At 37.0% G+C, this 19,778-nt stretch overlaps 1 protein-coding gene across 1 annotated transcript in view; it reads right to left on the reverse strand.

Moving 5' to 3' along the window:
• Positions 1–19,778, reverse strand: part of KPNA1 (karyopherin subunit alpha 1) — a 70,611-nt gene that overhangs the window by 17,266 nt on the left and 33,567 nt on the right. Inside the window, 9 exon segments of the mRNA XM_038583011.1 lie at positions 741–819; positions 1,803–1,867; positions 1,869–1,967; positions 2,521–2,620; positions 2,961–3,049; positions 4,415–4,546; positions 11,161–11,255; positions 14,421–14,520; positions 15,827–15,934. Coding sequence (XP_038438939.1) covers positions 741–819; positions 1,803–1,867; positions 1,869–1,967; positions 2,521–2,620; positions 2,961–3,049; positions 4,415–4,546; positions 11,161–11,255; positions 14,421–14,520; positions 15,827–15,934 — 867 coding nt within the window.

Genomic DNA, 19,778 nt, shown 5'->3' on the forward strand with positions numbered 1-19,778 from the left:
TCAATACCATGGAAGCCTAGGAAACGAATTTTATTTTATTTATTTATTTTTTTTTAAGATTTTATTTATTTATTCATGAGAGACACAGAGAGATAGGCAGAGACACAGGCAGAGGGAGAAGCAGGCTCCATGCAGGGAGCCCAATGCGGGACTTGATCCTGGGATTCCAGGATCACGTCCTGGGCCAAAGGCAGGTGGCAAACCACTGAGCAACCCAGGGATCCCGGAAATGAATTTTAAAGACAATGCCAGTATATCTGAGAGATAAAGAAAAATAGCTAGAACAGTCCACTGTGAATGATATATCTTGATATAGAAGCTGAATGGGGGGGGGGGGGGTGACATTAAGAATAAGAGAGAATCCTCTTCACATAGGAGACTAACCATGTACAAAAAAGGGGAAGTTACTAGAAATGAGACAAAGATGACAGAGAAGGATGCTACCGGAGGCTTCCGGTGCTCACAAGAACCACTTCAAGTAAAAGGAGTAGTGGGAAATAAACTTGACTAACAAAGGGTAAGTTCTATCCAGGGGAAGCCAAAATTGCTATAAACAACAGGTCAAGAGAGAGCCAGTGAAGGTACTGAATAGTAGCTGCTAAGGCAACATTTTTAACAAACATTAATGAAACAAAGTGACAATTCTCCCTAGTAACACAGAGTTAAATACTGTAATAGAAACAATCACAGGGTTCAATGTACTGTGTCTTACTGAAAAAAATAGTTACATTTACTCATACCTGCGTCTGAATATCATCTCCTGTGACAATGTTTCCCACAGCCCGCAAAGCAGGAGAAACCACTTTATAATCATTATGCCTGCAACCATGAAAAGAAATGTTAATCCAACAGTTTTATCCCTAGTCTCTCTTCCTTAGGACTGAAATCCAAACCAAATAATGTGATGGGACTTTAGAGCACAAAGGTATCTATGGTGGTTTTTAAGGAAATGCTATGAGGTCGTGTTTGGTATCCCCTGGAAGACCTATCTTACTCTTTATTTAGTATCTCTGGATAAAGACTACAAATCTTTCTTATTAATCTTTCCCAGGTATTCCATCACCTGGATTCCAAGATCTCCCTCTCGTTCTTTTTTTTTTTTTTTTTCTTTTTTTATGATAGTCACACGTGGGCGGGGGGGGGGGGCAGAGAGATAGGCAGAGGGAGAAGCAGACTCCATACACCAGGAGCCCGACGTGGGATTCGATCCCGGGTCTCCAGGATCGCGCCCTGGGCCAAAGGCAGGCGCCAAACCGCTGCGCCACCCAGGGATCCCCCTCTCGTTCTTTAATATAGTTTTCACTTCCTCTTTATGACTTATTTTTAAAGAGAGGTGGGGGGGGGGGCGCATGGGGTAGAGGGAGAGAGAATCTTAAGCAGGCTCCATGCCCAGCAGAAAGCCTGATGCAGGGCTCCATCTCATGACCCTGAGGTTCATGACCTGAGCCAAAAATCAAGAGTTGGATGCTCAAATGATTGAGCCACCCAGGCACCTTAGGAATGACTATTTTTAGTGGCAATATGCCTTCTGCTCTCTATCCAGTGGTTGGTCTAAGGTCATTAATCATTAGCTGAATTACACAGAGCTTTCCAAATGTTCCTGCTGAAGGACTGCTCACAGCAAAAGAATAAGCAGTTCTTTATAGAAGCCTCACAATAAACAGATCTGACATCAATATAAGTAACAAAAGAGAGCCGCCCAAAGCACATTAAGTCAGTATCACGTATTAAAATATTTATCAGCATCTAGAAAACAAACTAATATAGGGACAAAAGAACAGACACACTTTAAGATATCTTACATCAACAGCTCCACAAGTCTCCTACATACTCCTGCATCAATGACGGCTTGAATTTTGTCATTAGGGGCCATCTGACAGATATGAGAGGGCCCAGCAGGCATCAGCCAGGACATCAGTGTCACTGACAAATAACAACCAGGAAAGCACATTCAGACAGGGGGAAACCTGTAAAGGGAAGATGATACAATAATGAAATTCAACAGAATAAAAGCCAAAGTGAGGTGAGAAACTCATACACATGTGGTTAACTTTGGGAGTGATTAATACTTCTAGAAACGGAGTAGCAAGTGGCCAAGTGGCATCTCCATCTTTGGGAATGCGGTCAGTGCCTTGCAGTTTACTTTAATGAGGTGGTCATAGACCAAGGAAAATAATTTCAGAGACTGAAGAATATACCAGTTCTCAGAGTGAGATTCCTTGTTGAAACAAACTTTCACAGGTGGTAAAGCTAAGAAATTCTGTGTTTTAGATACTTTGCTATGAACAAAAAATGCTAGGTTTTAAGATTCATTCAGAGCTTTGTACACAGTCGGTGAATATTTATCCCAAATTACACAAAAACAAACAACGAAAAACCCTATTTCTCTAGATAAAATTAAACATTAAACAGTTAAAATCCTAACATTTTAAATTTTATGAAAAATTATAATCCTTCTGTTCACATTAATATTTATCGAGTTCTACCTTGTCTGCCCATTTCCCACAGCATTATCCTTACCTTTGCAAATTCTGGAGGTGGACTTTTCCCTCTACAGAGATTAGACAAAGCCCATACTGCATTCCGGGTCATGGTCAGGCGGTTTTGCTTTGAAAATAACCTGTAAGCATGATGATACAATGGTAAACTCTGTAATGGATATTAATTATCTCATAGCATATGATAAATACTAAACCTAATGTTACTGATAAACATGTCTTTAAATAGCTTTTCTCCAGAATAATAAAGCTTGAATTAATTCTAACAGCACCAATTCAGAATTTTGGCCCTAGAGTAAGATAGAGTCCCTGAAGAAATGATCTGAACAAGTTAGTAGGAAAATATCTGTAATGAAAAATAACAGAAAATCCAAAACAATTTCTAAAGATGTACTGCTTTCTGAGGAACTTTCTATATTTCTACTACTCAAAAAATAGTAGTAATAATAGAAACAAACTTACTGCAGAAGTGGGGGAAGAATATTGCAGTCTAAGACATAGTCCCTGCACATGGTACTATCTCCAGCAATGTTGCCAAGAGCCCAGACTGCCTGTGAAAGAATTATTCATTAATGATAGGCTGTGTAGTGTAATTCTCTCATAATTCTTTCAGGAAAGATGCCAAAATACCACAATAACTCTTAACAAAATTATATAGCAATTAATCAACATATACAGGCATGAACTATTAACACTTCTAAGTTCATTATCAGGGAATCAAATGCAGTAGTTGTAGGACTGGGGAAAGACTTAAAATATTATAACGTGGACATATGAACACTCATGGTATAAGCTTATTAAAGGTAGGAACCAGTTCTTATACATATTCTTTACCTCAGGGGACTCCACCCCTAAGTAACATTCCATACACCCCTTGGTACAGAGCAGAGATTCAAATGGCTTATCAGTCTCTGATAAAAATGTATTCTAAGCTTGCTTACAAAAGAAAACAGTGAACAAAGAATTTAAGAGCAATCAAAATGCAGAAAGCTGTTAAACTTCTGGGGGTAACGGATATATTATCTTGACTGTGATGGTTTCACAGGTAAATACATATGTCAAAACTTATCAAATGGTACATTTTAAATATATGCAGTTTTCTGTATGTAAATTATACCTCATTTAAGCAGAAGAAAATCCTGCTCATTTAGCATTGACTTCTATTTATGAATTTTATAAAGTCTGCAGTAATAAAAAATTCACGTTTTCTAGCTCTTTTTCTGCATAAAAGTAGCAAAGACCTATTACTTCAGTCAATGCTAGAGATCCCACAAGTAAAAGCTCCGTAACTACTTACGTGGTCTACTACTAAGGCTGGGGCACCTGGCTGGCTTATTTGGTTAAGCGTCCAGCTCTGATTTTGGCTTAGGTCATGATCTCAGGGTCATGCCCCTTGTCAGGCTCCACACTCAGCGGGGAGTCGGCCTGATATTCTTTCTCTCTCTTCTCTCTCCCCCTTCCTATTATCCCCTCCCCCTGCTCATATGCACTCTCCAAAATAAATAAATAAATATTAAAATTTAAAAAGTATATAGGGCTTGGGGCACCTAGCTGGCTCAGTTGGTGGAGCATGCAAGTCTTGATCTCAGGGTTCTAAGTTCAAGACCCACACTGGGTATACAGATTACCTAAAAAATAAAATCTTTAAAAAATAATAATAAAATAAAAATAAAATGTATATATAGCACTTAAAAAAATTTCAGGGTTACAAGGGGAAAATGGTTTTATGTTTCCAGAAGAGATGCTGCCTACATTCACTATGAAATATTCCCTTCTGGTTAGATTTCTATAACACTCTCTGTGATGAACCACGGATCACCACGGCCAGGTGGTGAAACTGAGGCCCTAAATGTAGGACCAAAGGAAAAAATGGTATTCTTTCACCTGTTTCTCTTTGCTTCATTTTTTTTTTTTACCTGCTCCTGGACATCTTCAAATTCTGAGCTGAGCAACTCTATGAAGATAGGCACAGCTCCTGCCTGAATCACAATCCGGGTCTGAAGAGAATTCCCTGAAGCAATATTTGTCAATACCCAAGCTGATTCAAACTATAAAAATAAAAATAATTTTATTATCTTATTAGCATTTAATAGCTTGTTTTTAGCTATAACAATAAGGTTTTCTGTATATGAAGAAAAGAATATGAAATCATTATTTGCACATAATTATCAGATGGATTCTGGTATCAATTTTAAATGGAGAATTCCCAGTAGAAATACCTCAATCTAGAAGAATATTCTGGATGTCTCAAATTTCAGACCGAAGTAGAACTGACATTAAGACCAAAAAAGAATGAGGGACTGCTTCATATGCTGATATAGTGATCTCCCAAAAAAACAAATTAAAAAAAAGCCTAACTCTACATTAAGATAACTTCATATATTTTCTAAAAAGGCTAAGAAGGAATATATGCATTAATTTACTTATGGTATAGAATATCTCTGGAAGGCGTCACAAAAAATCATAAATAGTCGTTACCTATATAGAGAGGTAGGGGTGAATGGGAAACCTCTCATCATAAAACCTTATGTACTATCCTTTGGCCTTAAACCATATTATCTAATACAAAATACTTCTATAGGGTGAAGTAAAAAGCAGAGAGGATGTTAATGTAAAATGTTTAAGACACAAGCACACTGAAAAAGGTAACAGATATTTTAAATAACTGAGCCAAAAGGAGTTAACTCGCATTCAATTAATAGAAATGGCAACTTCAGAGCATAAGAGCTTCTGACAAAATGAGAGGGCTCCAAATTAAGGTGCAGAGGTTAAGACTTTTTTTTTAAGAACATTCTTAAAGGTTGATAAACTGGTAAACAGAAGGTATGAAGGAAATCATGGCCAACAAAAAGTATACTATTTTAGTAATCTGCCCATCTCTACAATAATTTGACTCTGTAGCCTAAAATGAAGAAATCCAAGAATGAACTCTTAAAGTTCTATTTACTTAGGAGTTCTTATTAAACTATAATTTGTCACATGACAGCTGCCTTTCAGTTAACCCAAAAGCTTTCTGAGTCATGTGACAAACTAAATCATTAATCACTGGAGTTGCAGGGAGGAAGGCAGAGGACATGGGATGACCATATGATTAGCATAGTCTAAAGCCATGTGAATGACAGCAAATTCACAGAAGACACTTAAAGAAAGGGATGTTCCAAGAAACCTATAAATGTGACATACACAAATGAGATACAGTACAGCCTAAATGGACAATGATATTATGGCAACCAGGAGGACCAGACCAGGAGCACCACTGTTAAAGGGAAAATATTTTCTTTTAGGTAACTTTGTTAAGAGTTCAAGAGACTTCTAAATCTGAGGATCACAAAATAAAAACTCCATCTCATATCTCCATAATTAAATCACTCCTGAAACCAGCGCTCTAATCCTTTTCAATCTGTCTGAACTGAAACTTTACATTTATTCAGTACTTTATATCTTCAAAGCATTACTCACATATGTTCCTCACAACATCCCAGAGAAGTGTGGCTTTTGCAGTTTATGACTGAGGAAACCATGAGAAAAATATCCAACAATCTAATAATTTATGTATTGCAGCCATTCAAAGAGACCTAGATTACAGCGTCCCAGTCGAGTATACTTAGAAGTCCAGCCAGTCTCCTCTCAGACACACACCTGTAACACTGACAAGAATCTTTCAATTGCTTGGAGTTTTGCTATTTAGGGCAAAAAATTTCAAATAATGATATGCCAAAGATATGCCAGATTATTTAGAAGATGCTAAAAACAGTTCACCTATAATGTAGCTTCCTTTGCTTTCTAGGAAAACTAACTAGCAGAGTTAAAATTGATTAACAGAGATAGATAATATAAATACAAAAGCAAACCTTTCTGCCAGAGGACAGGCTCCAAGCTGAACAAAGAGTCATCAGATACCAAAGACACCAAGCCAAAGGAATGAGAACTATGAAGAATGAGTGAGATGGGTATACATACCAGTCTACATCTAAGAGAAAATAGACTGTGGTGAGATTTTGATGTAAATAAAATGGTAACAATGACCTGTGTAGGTGAAGGCTTGTTAAAGAATTATCAATGAGAAAAAATTATAATACTCATTGCTGCCAGAGTTCAAACTGCTCTTTATCTGATGAGGTTTAATACAGGGGTCTCACAGGAAACGAGAAGGAATTCCAGATGCTACTGAAGAGAATGAAATGGCAAAACAAAGTGACAATGAATAGGAAAATATAATAAGCTAAACATGGATGGAAAAAAATTGGAAATTAGGATATCTGAAAAAAGAAGAATGTACCAGAGTTATGTTTATTACTAAGAAGTACACAGTGATGACAACCTCTGAAAACAAGATTCAGGGCCTCACTTGGTAAGAACAGAAATCAGAAAGCATCAGAGACAGAGACAGATAAGTAACTTATAACCAGAGAGCTGCTGAAATTCATAATCTGCATGGACAAGGCATTCTCTCTCTCTCTCTCTCACACACACACACACACACATACTGATTACTTTGATGTTTACCTTATAAAAACTCATCAGATGCCCATCTGTGTATTGTGTGAAATGTACATATGTAGGTAGGAGGGAGGGAGGAAGGAAGGGAGGGAGGGAGAGAGGGAGGGAGGGAGGGAGGAAACTTCCCCTCATACAGGCCCCTGTTAAAGTGCTAAAAGAAACAACTTTCAAATGTGTTTAATATGTATGTTTTTAAGAAACTGATGGTACTTCAAACTATGTAACCTCTCTTTCACTGAGTTTTGCTTTCAGTGTTGTAATGTTTCAGCCTTGGGTCCCAGATTAGAATTTAACATGCAAGAGAGCTATGAAATGTGAAAGTCCAGAGTTGACAGCAAAAACAAATGGCCAGAAAAAGTAATTTAAGTAACCACGAGATTCAAAAAAATCAGTAATACGATGGGTAAAATCTAAGAAATGCTATCACTTGAAAATAAATGGTAGCCAGAATAATTATAATCCTTTCTCCCTCTATTTTGTTTTAAACTACCATATTCTGAATGTTCTAAGAATGGTACCATGCGAGGAAAACAACCTGTCATGCTGTGATTGCTTATAAATTGTAATTCCACTATTACTTTTCACTGTCCAGACTTGCTAAATAAGGCTGGAGTTGAAATCTGAAGGTCACACTGAAGATTTGGTATTTTCTCTCTTCCCTTTCTCAGTCTCTACCTTCTGGTGCTCAGTTCCTTAAGTAAGGAAAATGAGAATCCAAAGCTGAAGTACTTCTGACCTCCTATCAAGTTTCCCACTCCAGGTTGAGGTACGCCTGGTTCCCTTTCTCCATTTGGATCAGGACTCTGTTGCTGGCCACTTTGCCGGGTCCACTCTGGTTCCTAGCAAATGCCAGGCTCACCTGGAGAGCAAGTGAAAAGAGAGGCTCACATCAGAAAAATAAACCCAGATATCAAACTCTGCAGAGAACAGTGCCTGAGTCATCTGAGCAACCTTTCAAGAAAGGTAGAGGGATCAATGAGGATGGGAAAAGACACAAGAGGATGAAGGCTTACTGCAGTTTATCCCATTAAGCTTTTCTATGGGACAAGAAGGGCAAGAATGGGGAAACTAAACCAATTTAATTTAAATTTACAGTTTTAAGAGTACTTAATGAATGGAACTAGGGTGCAATTTACTTATTTCTAGCTATTTTCATAAAAAGCTTCTATAAGAAGTTTGAGAATGCATCTCAGCACTGCAAAGGACAGTACAATTGTACATGCTGGGCCTAGACTCAAAAAACCAAACAAAGTAGGCCCACAGAATATACCATAAGGCAGACCAATCTTGTATCAAAGGTTCAGATATGACTGAGGCCTTCATGTCACTGAGCTGGAGAATGCTCTTAGTTAGAGGACACTGTTGCCAAAATCCTAGATTCCATCCCTGTTCATCTTATTTGAAGGGAGATGAGTATCTGGGTAGCACTGCCCAAAGCAGACATTGTTATCTCCTTGGCATGAGGTACCTCACTGATTTGGGCACAAGGAGAGTCAGAAAGTAAGTCAAGAGACCCTTCACTAGGATTCATAGTTCTTTATGAAATGAAGGGATTAAGTTTGTCCACAGAATTTATCAGTGAGTTGAGCTATTATTATGACTATATATTATTACTCTCTTTCCAGAAGAGAAATGGCAAAAGCCCCATTCCAAAAACACACTATTCAAATTTCTAGGAAGCAGGCAGGAGTATCAGGGACAACTTACATCCTAATGCTCTCTAAGAAGATAGAGGAAGGAGTACCCTCCAAGCTTCCCAGAGCATGTCTAATTATAAGAGCACGAAGTCTCCCGGCTCTAGTGTCTCCCTCAATATAGTTGCTTCTCCTGCTTCTGGACTGGTTGATGTTACCCACTAGCCACATTAGAGAGAGAACAACACCATGCTTAAAATGTACACAGAAGAAAAGCTGGGGATGATGACCTTTAAATAATAAACAGGGTGGTTATTTCTCAGTCTTTGGATAGCTAAGTTGAAAATCATGAGATGGTCGCTTCTAGAGGAATCATTTCTCAATCTTCCAGCCTGATTGTTTGCACAAGGGTGGAAACCTCAGAATTTAGATAGAAGCATATTAGAGATTTCCAAAGGCTTTCATCTTCAGAAGATCAAGCTCTAGGATTACAGAATCAAAAATGATGTAGAATTTACACATGGGAGCCAGGAGAGGGCACTGTCTGAGAGAACACACTGCACTCTTTAGGGAGTATTGGAAAATGTGGAGATGGGGAAAGATCCGTTTCTCTTTTTTCATTTTAGGCCTAGGAGGTTATACCATTATTCTTTAATACATTAAGGAACCGGACCTCTGTGACCACCTATTTAAAATGGCTAGATCCAGGAGAAAATTCAGTATCTCTCAACCACTCTCATTGTCAGAAATAGGACAAAAACATATGTTCACATAAACAATGATAATTTTCCCTACCTCCCTCTTCCTACAAAGCTTTTCAAATGATAAACTGCAGTAAGGCTCTTCATTTGGTCCCTCTGGTTCTCTTGGCAGGTTGCTTAGGGCTCAGGCTTGGTACTCTGCAGTGTTGGTTGTCTGGATTTCCTTTTTTTTTTTTTTTTTTTTTTTTCTGATAAAAGTCTCTTTCCTTGCTCTCTAGGTGAACCTGATTATTTTTCAGGTGTCCGATGATCCTGGCCTTAGACGGGGACCAGAATTACAATCCAAGAGGCAGCTAGCAAAACAGAATCTTAATTCAAATGAACTTGGGGATTAGTAAATTTCAAACTGGAGAAGAAAAACTGATGGGACATTGAAGTACTCTACCTTTTCTGGATTTCTTGTTTTTCTTCTGGAAAGAACTCATCACCGCAACAAAGAGAGTAAAAGGAGGAGAAAGATGGGGTGGGAGGAAAGGAGAGAAAATATCAAGACAAAGCATCAAGTCTTATGAATTGTCTACAATCCTCTGGACAGTAAAGAGCCTGGGGGCAGGGGTTATCATCACTTATAAAAATTGCCCCACTCTCCATAGCCTTAGAAAGTAAGGCAAAAACAAACAGGAGGGTGAAAATTACTTTACACTTAACTTGTTATTGGCAAATGTACTTGGAAAACTAACCTCATGTGTGATCTACTTTGCACCTAACCCATTTTTATAGTTATGGAATCTCTCGAAAGGGCCAGAGCCCTTCAGATTAGATACTACAGAAAACAATTTAGATACTAAAGGTACTAGTTAAAAGAGTAATGCAGAAACTGATTCAGTGGGTTACTACCAAGGAAATACAGCTACTAAAAAATTACCAGTTTACTAAAAATCCAACTTTATTCAGAAAGAAAAAGAAACCCAAAACAGTATTTTAAAACTTCCAGGTAACTACCAGAATGAGTAGTTGACAGCTATTTCTTTCCACTGTGAAAACTGTCCAATCGGGGCAGCCCCGGTGGCGCAGCGGTTTAGCGCCGCCTGCAGCCCGGGGTGTGATCCTGGAGACCCAGGATCGAGTCCCACATCGGGCTTCCTGCATGGAGCCTGCTTCTCCCTCTGCCTGTGTCTGCCTCTCTCTTTCGCTCTCTCTGAATGAATAAGTAAATAAATCGTAAAAAAAAAAAAAAAAAGAAAAAAAAAAAGAAAGAAAGAAAACTGTCAATCTAGAAGGTGAAGAATTTCCTCTTGGAACCTCTACATAATACAGTACCTGAGATAAACTAAATTAACCTAGTACCAAGCACCAACATTCATGACAAGGCTATCTCCTTGTCAGCTCTTGAGGATAAAGGGAAGGATTTAACTAGGATCAGGTTTGGGGATTAGTGAGTCTCTAATCTAGCCTCTGTTATACAGTCCTGCAAAGCCAACAAATATAATCTAAAAATCCTTCAAAACCAAATTTTACATAGCTCACCCTTAAATTCTATTTATAATGACTCCTCTACCACAGACAATTCCCTATCAAATAAGTATTATCCACAATCACCATAAAATAGTCCTTTTCATGACTAAAAATAACAAGAATTCTAAAGAGTAAAGCCAAGGGCCTTAGATGTTAACAGAGCTATCACAGCAGCTTGTAATGTGGTTGTCAGGAACAATGTACCAAAAACGAACCCCTTGTGTAAATTAACAGAAGTAACAAATCTGTATATAAAATTTAAGTTTGCAAAGGGAATTAAAATATGAGGCAAGAAATGAAAATGATTCGCACCTGCAGTGTACAGTTCTCTTTTCGTTTGAGGAACTCCACAAACCTGGCCACCACTCCCGGTGTGCTGATGACTTCATCAATAGGAGGATTAGGTTCTGTCTCCCCGTAAGATAAAAGGAAAGAAGAAAAATAATCCTTTCATTTCAATGCAAGGACTTTATTATCTCAAATTTACTTCATAATATCCCTCCCTCCATTTTAGCATCTCTTTCATGTTGAAAATCTAAAAAAAAAAAAAAAAATGTAAAATTTAAAATGTAAAATTGAGTTCAATCACTTTGAGAGTAGGGTAGCTCACTTTGAGACTATTGTACCTTACCTTACAATAAGGTAAGCTTTAATGTGGAAATGATGAGCAGACTTCTCAAAAATTAACGTTATCGCCTCTACAACTTTAGAAAACTTAGGAAGTGGGGGAAAACCAAACACAACCATATTATTATTTCGGTACACTTCATTTAGCCCCATCTCTGTATATGGGTTTTTAGTCTTTCTGTTTAACAATAAGTTGCTTTAAGAAACTGCATTAGGTGACTGCATGTGCTTGCAGGATTTAATTTTACAGCAGTAGTGGTAAGTAGGAGCCAGCAAGAATTCATTAAAGATTATTTGCCAAATTAATCTCGTTTTTCATTTATGACAACAGAGTATCTTATAAATGAAATCATTCTAAGAATCTGTTGGGTAAATAGATAGAAAATGTCCTGAAAAATCGTATGGTAATTTCAGTGACAGATCTGACGAAGTTCTTGATGACATTCATAGAGTGATGTAAGAAAAATGGCAGATGGATTACAGTACTTATTACCAGGGATTCTTAGCCAAGTCCATGGCTTTACTGAAAAACAAAAACAAAAACAAAAAAGGTGACTAATAGTTCAGTATTATTTGGAGCAAGCTCTGATGACATGATCTTTGCCTGGTTCAACATTTTTATCAACCATTCAGATAACAATGATGATCATAATAAAGATTAGTTAAAATGACAGATTACAGAGCATGTAGGAAAAACAGTAAGCTGAAGTTAACAAGAAAACAACAGGGTTTAAAGCAGGATTTAGCAACTGAGTTTTTTAAAAAGCAACTTAAAAAAATTCTACATGAGGGACGACTGGGTGGCTCTGCCGCTGAGCATCTGCCTTCGGCTCAGATCATGATCCTGGGATCCCAGATCTTGTCCTACATTGGACTCCTGTGAAGAGCCTGCTTCTCCCTCTGCCTAGGTCTCTCCCTCTCTCTTTCTCTGTTACTCATGAATAAATAAACCTTAAAAACAAAAAAAAAGCTACATGATTTTAGAGACAAAACCTAAAAACAGTGCATGGAGAAAAGTTCTATGGAGTTTAGATGGCTACAAATACAGTGAAGCATTACTGTATTGTGACTACCAAAATAACTGATGCTATCTTGGAGTACATTATTGGAATGTGTAGTCTCAGGACAAGGAAGGCAATCTCTTCCCACACCTTAGGGTAATAAGAACACATCTAAAGTATTGTATTCCAGTTATCACATTTTTAAGAGGGATGGACAGCAAACTAGAATCCAGGCAGGAAAATAGTAGAGAGCAATGAAAGGTCCTAAAATGCCCCATAGTGTGAGCAAGCTGAAAAGAGACGGGAAAAGGGAAGCTATACATGATAATGGCCTTCAAATATTAATAAACTGTCATACAAAAACTGTAACTTTTGCTATGTCACACATTTTGTTATGTCTATATGTTAACAGAGCTTTCTATGCCAGGTACCTCAAAAGGGATATATTATCACTCATGACTCCAAAAAACTACACCTTACACATCTCCTGGGGGAGAGGGAGTCTGCTGTTTATTTAATGTCAGTGTTTATTATCGACATTTTAATGAGGTTCAGAGGTCCAGTTCTTTTCGCTTGTACAGAATTGGCAAAGGCCTAGTCTACTCTAATTATAGATAATTACCATGCCACCAATAAACTCATACTTAAATTTCAGTCATAAAATGATAATATTAAAACCAATAATCACTGATCTTTCAACTAATATTTTTTTTTTTAATTTTTATTTATTTATGATAGTCACAGAGAGAGAAAGAGAGGCAGAGACACAGAGAGAAGCAGGCTCCATGCACCGGGAGCCGACGTGGGAATCGATCCCGGGTCTCCAGAATCGCGCCCTGGGCCAAAGGCAGGCGCCAAACCGCTGCGCCACCCAGGGATCCCTCAACTAATATTTTAAAAGATTTTCTTAGGGCACCTGTACCTGGCTGGTTCAGTCCATAGCATGTGACCCTTGATCTCAGGGTTGTGAGTTGAAGCCCCACACTGGTTGTAGAGATTACTTAAAAATAATAAAATCTTTTAAAAAACAACAAAAAGGCACCTGGATGGCTCCATTTTTTAGACATCTACCTTCAGCTCTGGTCATGATCCCAAGATCCTGGGAACGAGCCCTCTACCCCTCCTCCCTGCTCATGCTCTCTCTTTCTCACGCTCATTCTCTCTCTCAAATAAATAAATAAAACCTTTAAAATATATAAAATTAAATTTAAAAACAACAAAAAAACATTTTTCTTAAAAAAGAGTGGAGTTTCTCAATTTGAATTAACACGAATTACTGACTACTGTTCTTATCATTTTAAGGTCTTTTATCCGTGATCTGAAAAATAGATTATGGGAAAGTACTATTTTTTAAACTAAATGAAAAAATATACATTTGGCCCTTAAGCAATACAAAGGTTTGGGGGTGCCAATCCCCACACAGCTGAAAATCCTTGGGTAACTTTTGACTTCCCCAAAACCTAATTACTAATAGCCTACTGTTGACAGGAAACTTCACCAATAACAAACAGGCAATTAGCACATATTTTGTTATGTTACATGTATTATAAACTGTATTCTTACAATAAAGCTAGAGAAAAGAAAATACTAAGAAAATTATTAGGAAGAGAAAATACATTTATAGTACTGTACTGTATTTATTGAAAAAGATCTGCATTGTAAGTAGACCCGCACAGTTCAAGCGCTTTGTCATTTAAGGGTCAACTGTACTTTAACATATTTAGAACTTACCTTTTGTTTTTTGTTTTTTAATTTTTTTTTTTATTTATTTATGATAGTCACAGAGAGAGAAAGAGAGAGAGGCAGAGACATAGGCAGAGGGAGAAGCAGGCTCCATGCACCGGGAGACCGATGTAGGAATTCGATCCCGGGTCTCCAGGATCGCGCCCTGGGCCAAAGGCAGGCGCTAAACCGCTGCGCCACCCAGGGATCCCCAGAACTCACCTTTTGAAAGCAGTTTTCTGAATTTCTGTGTTGCTGAAAGCTGTTGCTCTGGGCTATTGGAAAATATCATTTCGATCATGTCGGAAGTAATAACACCACCCTGGCAACACAAACAAAAAGCAAGTATGATAAAATTTTAACTTTAATTCAAAGGAAAACAAAGACAGTACAAGTTGTGGCCACATTATTAAATTAATCGTATTTATATCTAGAAAAGTTACACGAAAGATAATCTTTACACACAGAAGCATCTGAGATGATAAACAATGTGACAAAGACAAATACTGTCTATCGTTAAGAAGCTCATGACAACAAGAAAGTAATCTTAGTAGTAAATACTAACACAAGGAGTTCATTATTCTTCCTCCCTTCCTCATCACTTGGTTGGTTGTTCCTTGTCATTCAGACTACGTGTTAAGTTCTAGAGGAAGGCTCTTTATGACCTCCAAATCTAAAGCAGCTGCTCCATCTCTATCGCTCTATTTTGATCTATGCCAGCCCTTTCCACTATTAGATATTTTTCTCAGTTAAGTATTTACTGGCCAGGTTCCTGCAGTATAGTATAAGCTTCCTGAAAGCCAAAAACCCTGTCCATCTTACCATTCCATCATTGATGGTTGGCATACAGCAAACATTCAACAAATATTTATTGAATGAGTATAGATAGTATGAGTATACTCACAGAATCATAGATTTTAGCCATTATCAAATTCAACGGACTCCTAAATTTATCTAAAATTTCCATTTCTTTATAATAACTTTTTAGTTTTCCACTATTTTCTTGTTTTATGATAACTTTTCCATTCTCTTCAATAGAAGAGATTTCTCCTTGAAAAACACATATACGTGTATGTGTGTGTGTATGTGTGCGTATATATATGTACATATATGTGTGTGTAAATATATAATTAATTGACTACAATAAACTAGAAATCCAGAAAGGTATAATCCACATAAAGCATATTTTTATCTGCTTATGTAACCTCAAAAAAGTTGTGAAATGGGTTATAATAGAAAATTTCAACAACTGCGATGTGGAACCGATTTTGAAAATCATATAAACATGCCCACTTTGATAACTGGAATGAATAGCAAACTGGAATTTCCTTTAATGTATCCTTGTTATTTAACTTTTAAGGAATAATTTTATAATTATCTTTTTTGAAGTTTTAATCACTGATTTAATCCTTACAATTTAGTTAATTCTGTTTAACTGCATGTTCAAACTATAATAAATATCTAATGAACCATGAAATAAATTATATGGCTCCTTTTTAAAAATGAAATGGCAAGTACTTTTTATAGTATCTACTAATACCTTTTTTAAGACCCAAATAGTAAGCTACATCTCCTATCTTCCTCAGAAAAACACTAAAAAAAAAAGTTTCTTTCATTATCTTACTTACTGGTGCCATCTCCATGTTATTAATCTGAGCCTCATGGAAGCCTCCATCTGACATAACTTCTTCTTCTGTTTCTTCCTCTGCTGTAGCAACATTTCTTCGCTTGAATAACTGAAAAATAAAAAACTGTGACTCACGTATTCTAATACAAGGGAGTTCAACATGCGAACACTAGGAACCCCACTTAAAAGGCAGTAAGGAAGGATGGAGCTTTCCGAAAATGATTTAAAACATTCTAAAGGTTGTGCCACCTTCAACCTTTCCTGATGAGGAACTATTTCAGAATTCTCCAGTGTTATAATCTGATGCAATTAACTATCACAACATGCTGTTAACACTTGATGTGGTAAAACTTACTAAGAGAAGCCTGACAGGACATGACACATAAAAAAAGGAAGGTTGAAAAAGGAGCTAGGGCATACTTGGCCACTCCCCTCTTTCCTCTATGTTAAATTGGTGATCTTATAGTCTTACCAATGCACTAGAGGAAATGATAAAAATGATGTCAGAATAAGTTAATATTTCCCCCTTAACCTTCAAAGATAATAAACTGAGACTTCTCAACCTTTCCAACCTGTTCAGCAACCAGTTCCTGCTTGAACACTGCCTTTAAAGTATCCATTAATTTGTGAAGGTAAAGAATACTTCCTTACAAAGGTAGCCTACTAAGGTGCCTTCATTATATCTTTAATTGTCCGAAGCAGTTCATTTGTTCAAGCCACGATAGAGTAACAATAACTCATCCTCTCTCCCTATGCAACTCTAAAAGCAGACAAAATCCATGAAATAATGCATTTCAGCAAATGGATAACATGTAGCCAGGCAGTGATCCTTCAGAAAAGGGGGGAAAAAAAAAACCTGGCCCAATGATTGCCTCAGATTATTGTCTGGACAGTTTCCAGGCTGTAGCCTTGGGAGGGTGAAACCCAAACAGAGCCTAAAGGCTCCCTCAGGTAAGGAGACAGAGTTTAGAAATGAGGAGGCCAAGGCAACTAGAATCCATAGGCAAAGTAATGAAGACAAAAGATCAACAGAGAACTCAAACTTTGTAGAAAGTTCCCATTAGTCTTTAGCTTCATACTATAAGAACAGGTATATAACGAGAAAACAACTGGGAAAGGAACCACTTCCACTTCCAACAAACATGCAAATAATTTTGGAAGTTATACAAGTCAAGGAATATTCAAGTGAAAAGACTTCCTAATATACATAGGGCATTTAGCAGAATACTAAGAAGGATACTGGTTCAGAAATGAGGCTTAATTAGCTCTAGATTAAAGGGTATTAAGGGTCCAGCCCAATGAAATGTAAAAACAAACTGGTTCCAAGTAATTTACTAAATCCAAAGACAAATTCAGAATTATATATATTTAAAAAGTATAAAAGCTCCAACAATAAGGTAAACTTCATAATCCTTGGAATTCAATTGGAAACTACCAAGCACTAAAAAGAAGAAAAGACATCAGGAAGGAAAAAAAAAATCAATCTAGCAAAACCACCTAGAAATGACAGAAATGGGAGAAATGGGAAAGAACATTAAAACTGTTATAAATATATTCCACATATTCAAAAAGTAGAAGTATAAATATTAGGAAAGATAAGAGATAAACAAAGGCTAAGCAAATACCTACATATGAAAAATACAATTTTCAGATGAAAAGTACACTGGATGGAATTAACAGCACATTATATACTGCAGAAGAAAAGATTACTGAATTTAAGCACATAGCAGTATAACACTTTGAAATACAACACATGGAAAAAAGGCTGAGAAAACAGGTATAAAATATAAGTCAGCTGTGGGACATCAAGTGACCTAAAATACATGCACGGGGGTCCCTAAGGTTGGGGTGGGGGAATATATTTGGAAAATGGCCAAAAAAAATTTTTTAGTGTCATGTTTTTATTTAAATTCCAGTTAAGTAACACAGAGTATAATATGAGTTTCAGGAAAATTTGGGGATTCATCACTTACATATAACACCTAGTGTTCATCACAAGTGCCTTCATTAATGCCCATCAAGCATTTAACCCATCCGCCACTGATGTCCCTCCATCAACCCTGCTTGTTCTCTCTATAGTTAAGAGTCTATTTTATGGTTTGTCTCTCGTTTTCCTCCTATGTTCACCTGTTTCATTTCTTAAATTCCCTTTATTGGATATGTCATTTGCAAATATATTCTCCCATTCGGCAGAGTGCCTTTTAGTTTTGCTGATTGTTTCCTTTGCTGTGCAGAAGCTTTTCACCTTGATGAAGTCTCAATAGTTCATTTTTTGCTTTTGTGGGAAATGTGTCTAATAAGAACTTGCTTAACAACCAAGGTCAAAAGGTTGCTGCCTGTGTTCTCCTCTAGGATTTTGATGGTTTCCTGTCTCACATTTAGGTCCTGAATTAATTTATTAATTTATTTCGAATTTATTTTTGTGTATGGGGTAAGAAAATGGCCTTTCTTTTTGCATGCTGCTGTCCAGTTTTCCTAACACCTTTTATTGAAGAGACTTTTTTTCCATTGATATTCTTTCTTGCTTTGTTTGAAGATTAGTTGGCCGTATAGCTGTGGGTCCATTTCTGGGTTTTCTATTCTGTTTCATTGATCTATGTGTCTGTTTTTGTGCCAGTACCATACTGTCTTGTTCATTACAGCTCTGTAATATAACTTAAAGTCTGGAATTGTGATGCCTCCAGTTTTGCTTTTCTTTTTCAGGTTTGCTTTGGCTATTCAGAGTCTTTTGTGGTTCCATATAAATATTAGGATTGTTTGTTCTATTTCTGTGAGAAATGCTGGTGGTATGTTGATAGTGATTGCATTAAATGTGTAGACTGCTTTGGGTAGTATAGACATTTTAACAGTATTTGTTCTCCTAATCCAGTAGTATGGAATGTCTTTCCCTTTCTCTGTGTCCTCTTCAACTTCTTTTCTAAATGTCCTAGAGTTTTCAGAGTACAGATCTTTTACTTTTACCTCTTTGGTTGGATTTATTCCTACGTATCTTTTGGTTTTTGGTGTAATTGTAAATGGGATCAATTCCTTGATTTCTTTCTCCTGCTTCATTGCTGGTGCATAGAAATGCAACACATTTCTGTAGGCTGGATTTTGTATCCTGCAACTTTACTGAATTTGTGTATCAGTTCTAGCAATTTTTTAGTGGAGCTTTTGGGTCTTCTACATAGAGTATAGTGTCATCTGTAAATAATGGAAGTTTGACTTATTCCTTGCCAATGTGGATGCCTTTTATTTCTTTTTGTTGTCTGATTACTGAGGCGAGGACTTCCAGTCCTATATTAAGTAATTGTGGTGAGAGTGAAAGTCCCAAGGCTTGTTCCCAACTATAGAGGAAAAAGCTCTCCGTTTTACCCCACTGAGGATGTTATTAGCTAGGTCTTCTGTCTATGGTCTTTATGATATTGAGGTTATGTTCCTTCTACCCCTTACTTTGTTGAGGGTTTTTATCAAGAATGGATGTTGTACTCTGTCAAAATACTTTTCTGCATCTATTGAGAGAATCATATAGTTCTTATGCTTTATTAATGTAGTGTATCACGTTGATTTGTGAATACTGAACCACCCTTGTAAGCCCAGGAACAGATCCCACTTGATCCTGGAGAATGATTCTTTTAATGTACTATTGGGTTTGATTTGCTAGTATTTTGTTGAGAATATTTGGCCTTCATAATTTTGGCCTGTATATCTTTTTTTAGTGGGGTCTTGGTCGGGTTTTGGAATCAAGGTAATGTCGGCCTCGTAGAATGAATTTGGAAATTTCCTTCCATTTCTTTTTTTGGAAGTTTGAGAAGAATAGGTATTAACTCTTCTTTAAATGTTTGGTAGAATTCCCCTGGGAAGCCATCTGATCCTGGACTTTTGTTTGTTGGGAGATTTTGGATTACTAGTTCAATTTTTTTGCTGGTTACTGGTCTGTTGAGTTTTCTATTTCTTCCTGTTTCAATTTTGGC

This window comes from Canis lupus, chromosome 33 (genome assembly GCF_011100685.1).
Source record: "Canis lupus familiaris isolate Mischka breed German Shepherd chromosome 33, alternate assembly UU_Cfam_GSD_1.0, whole genome shotgun sequence".
NCBI lineage: Eukaryota > Metazoa > Chordata > Mammalia > Carnivora > Canidae > Canis > Canis lupus.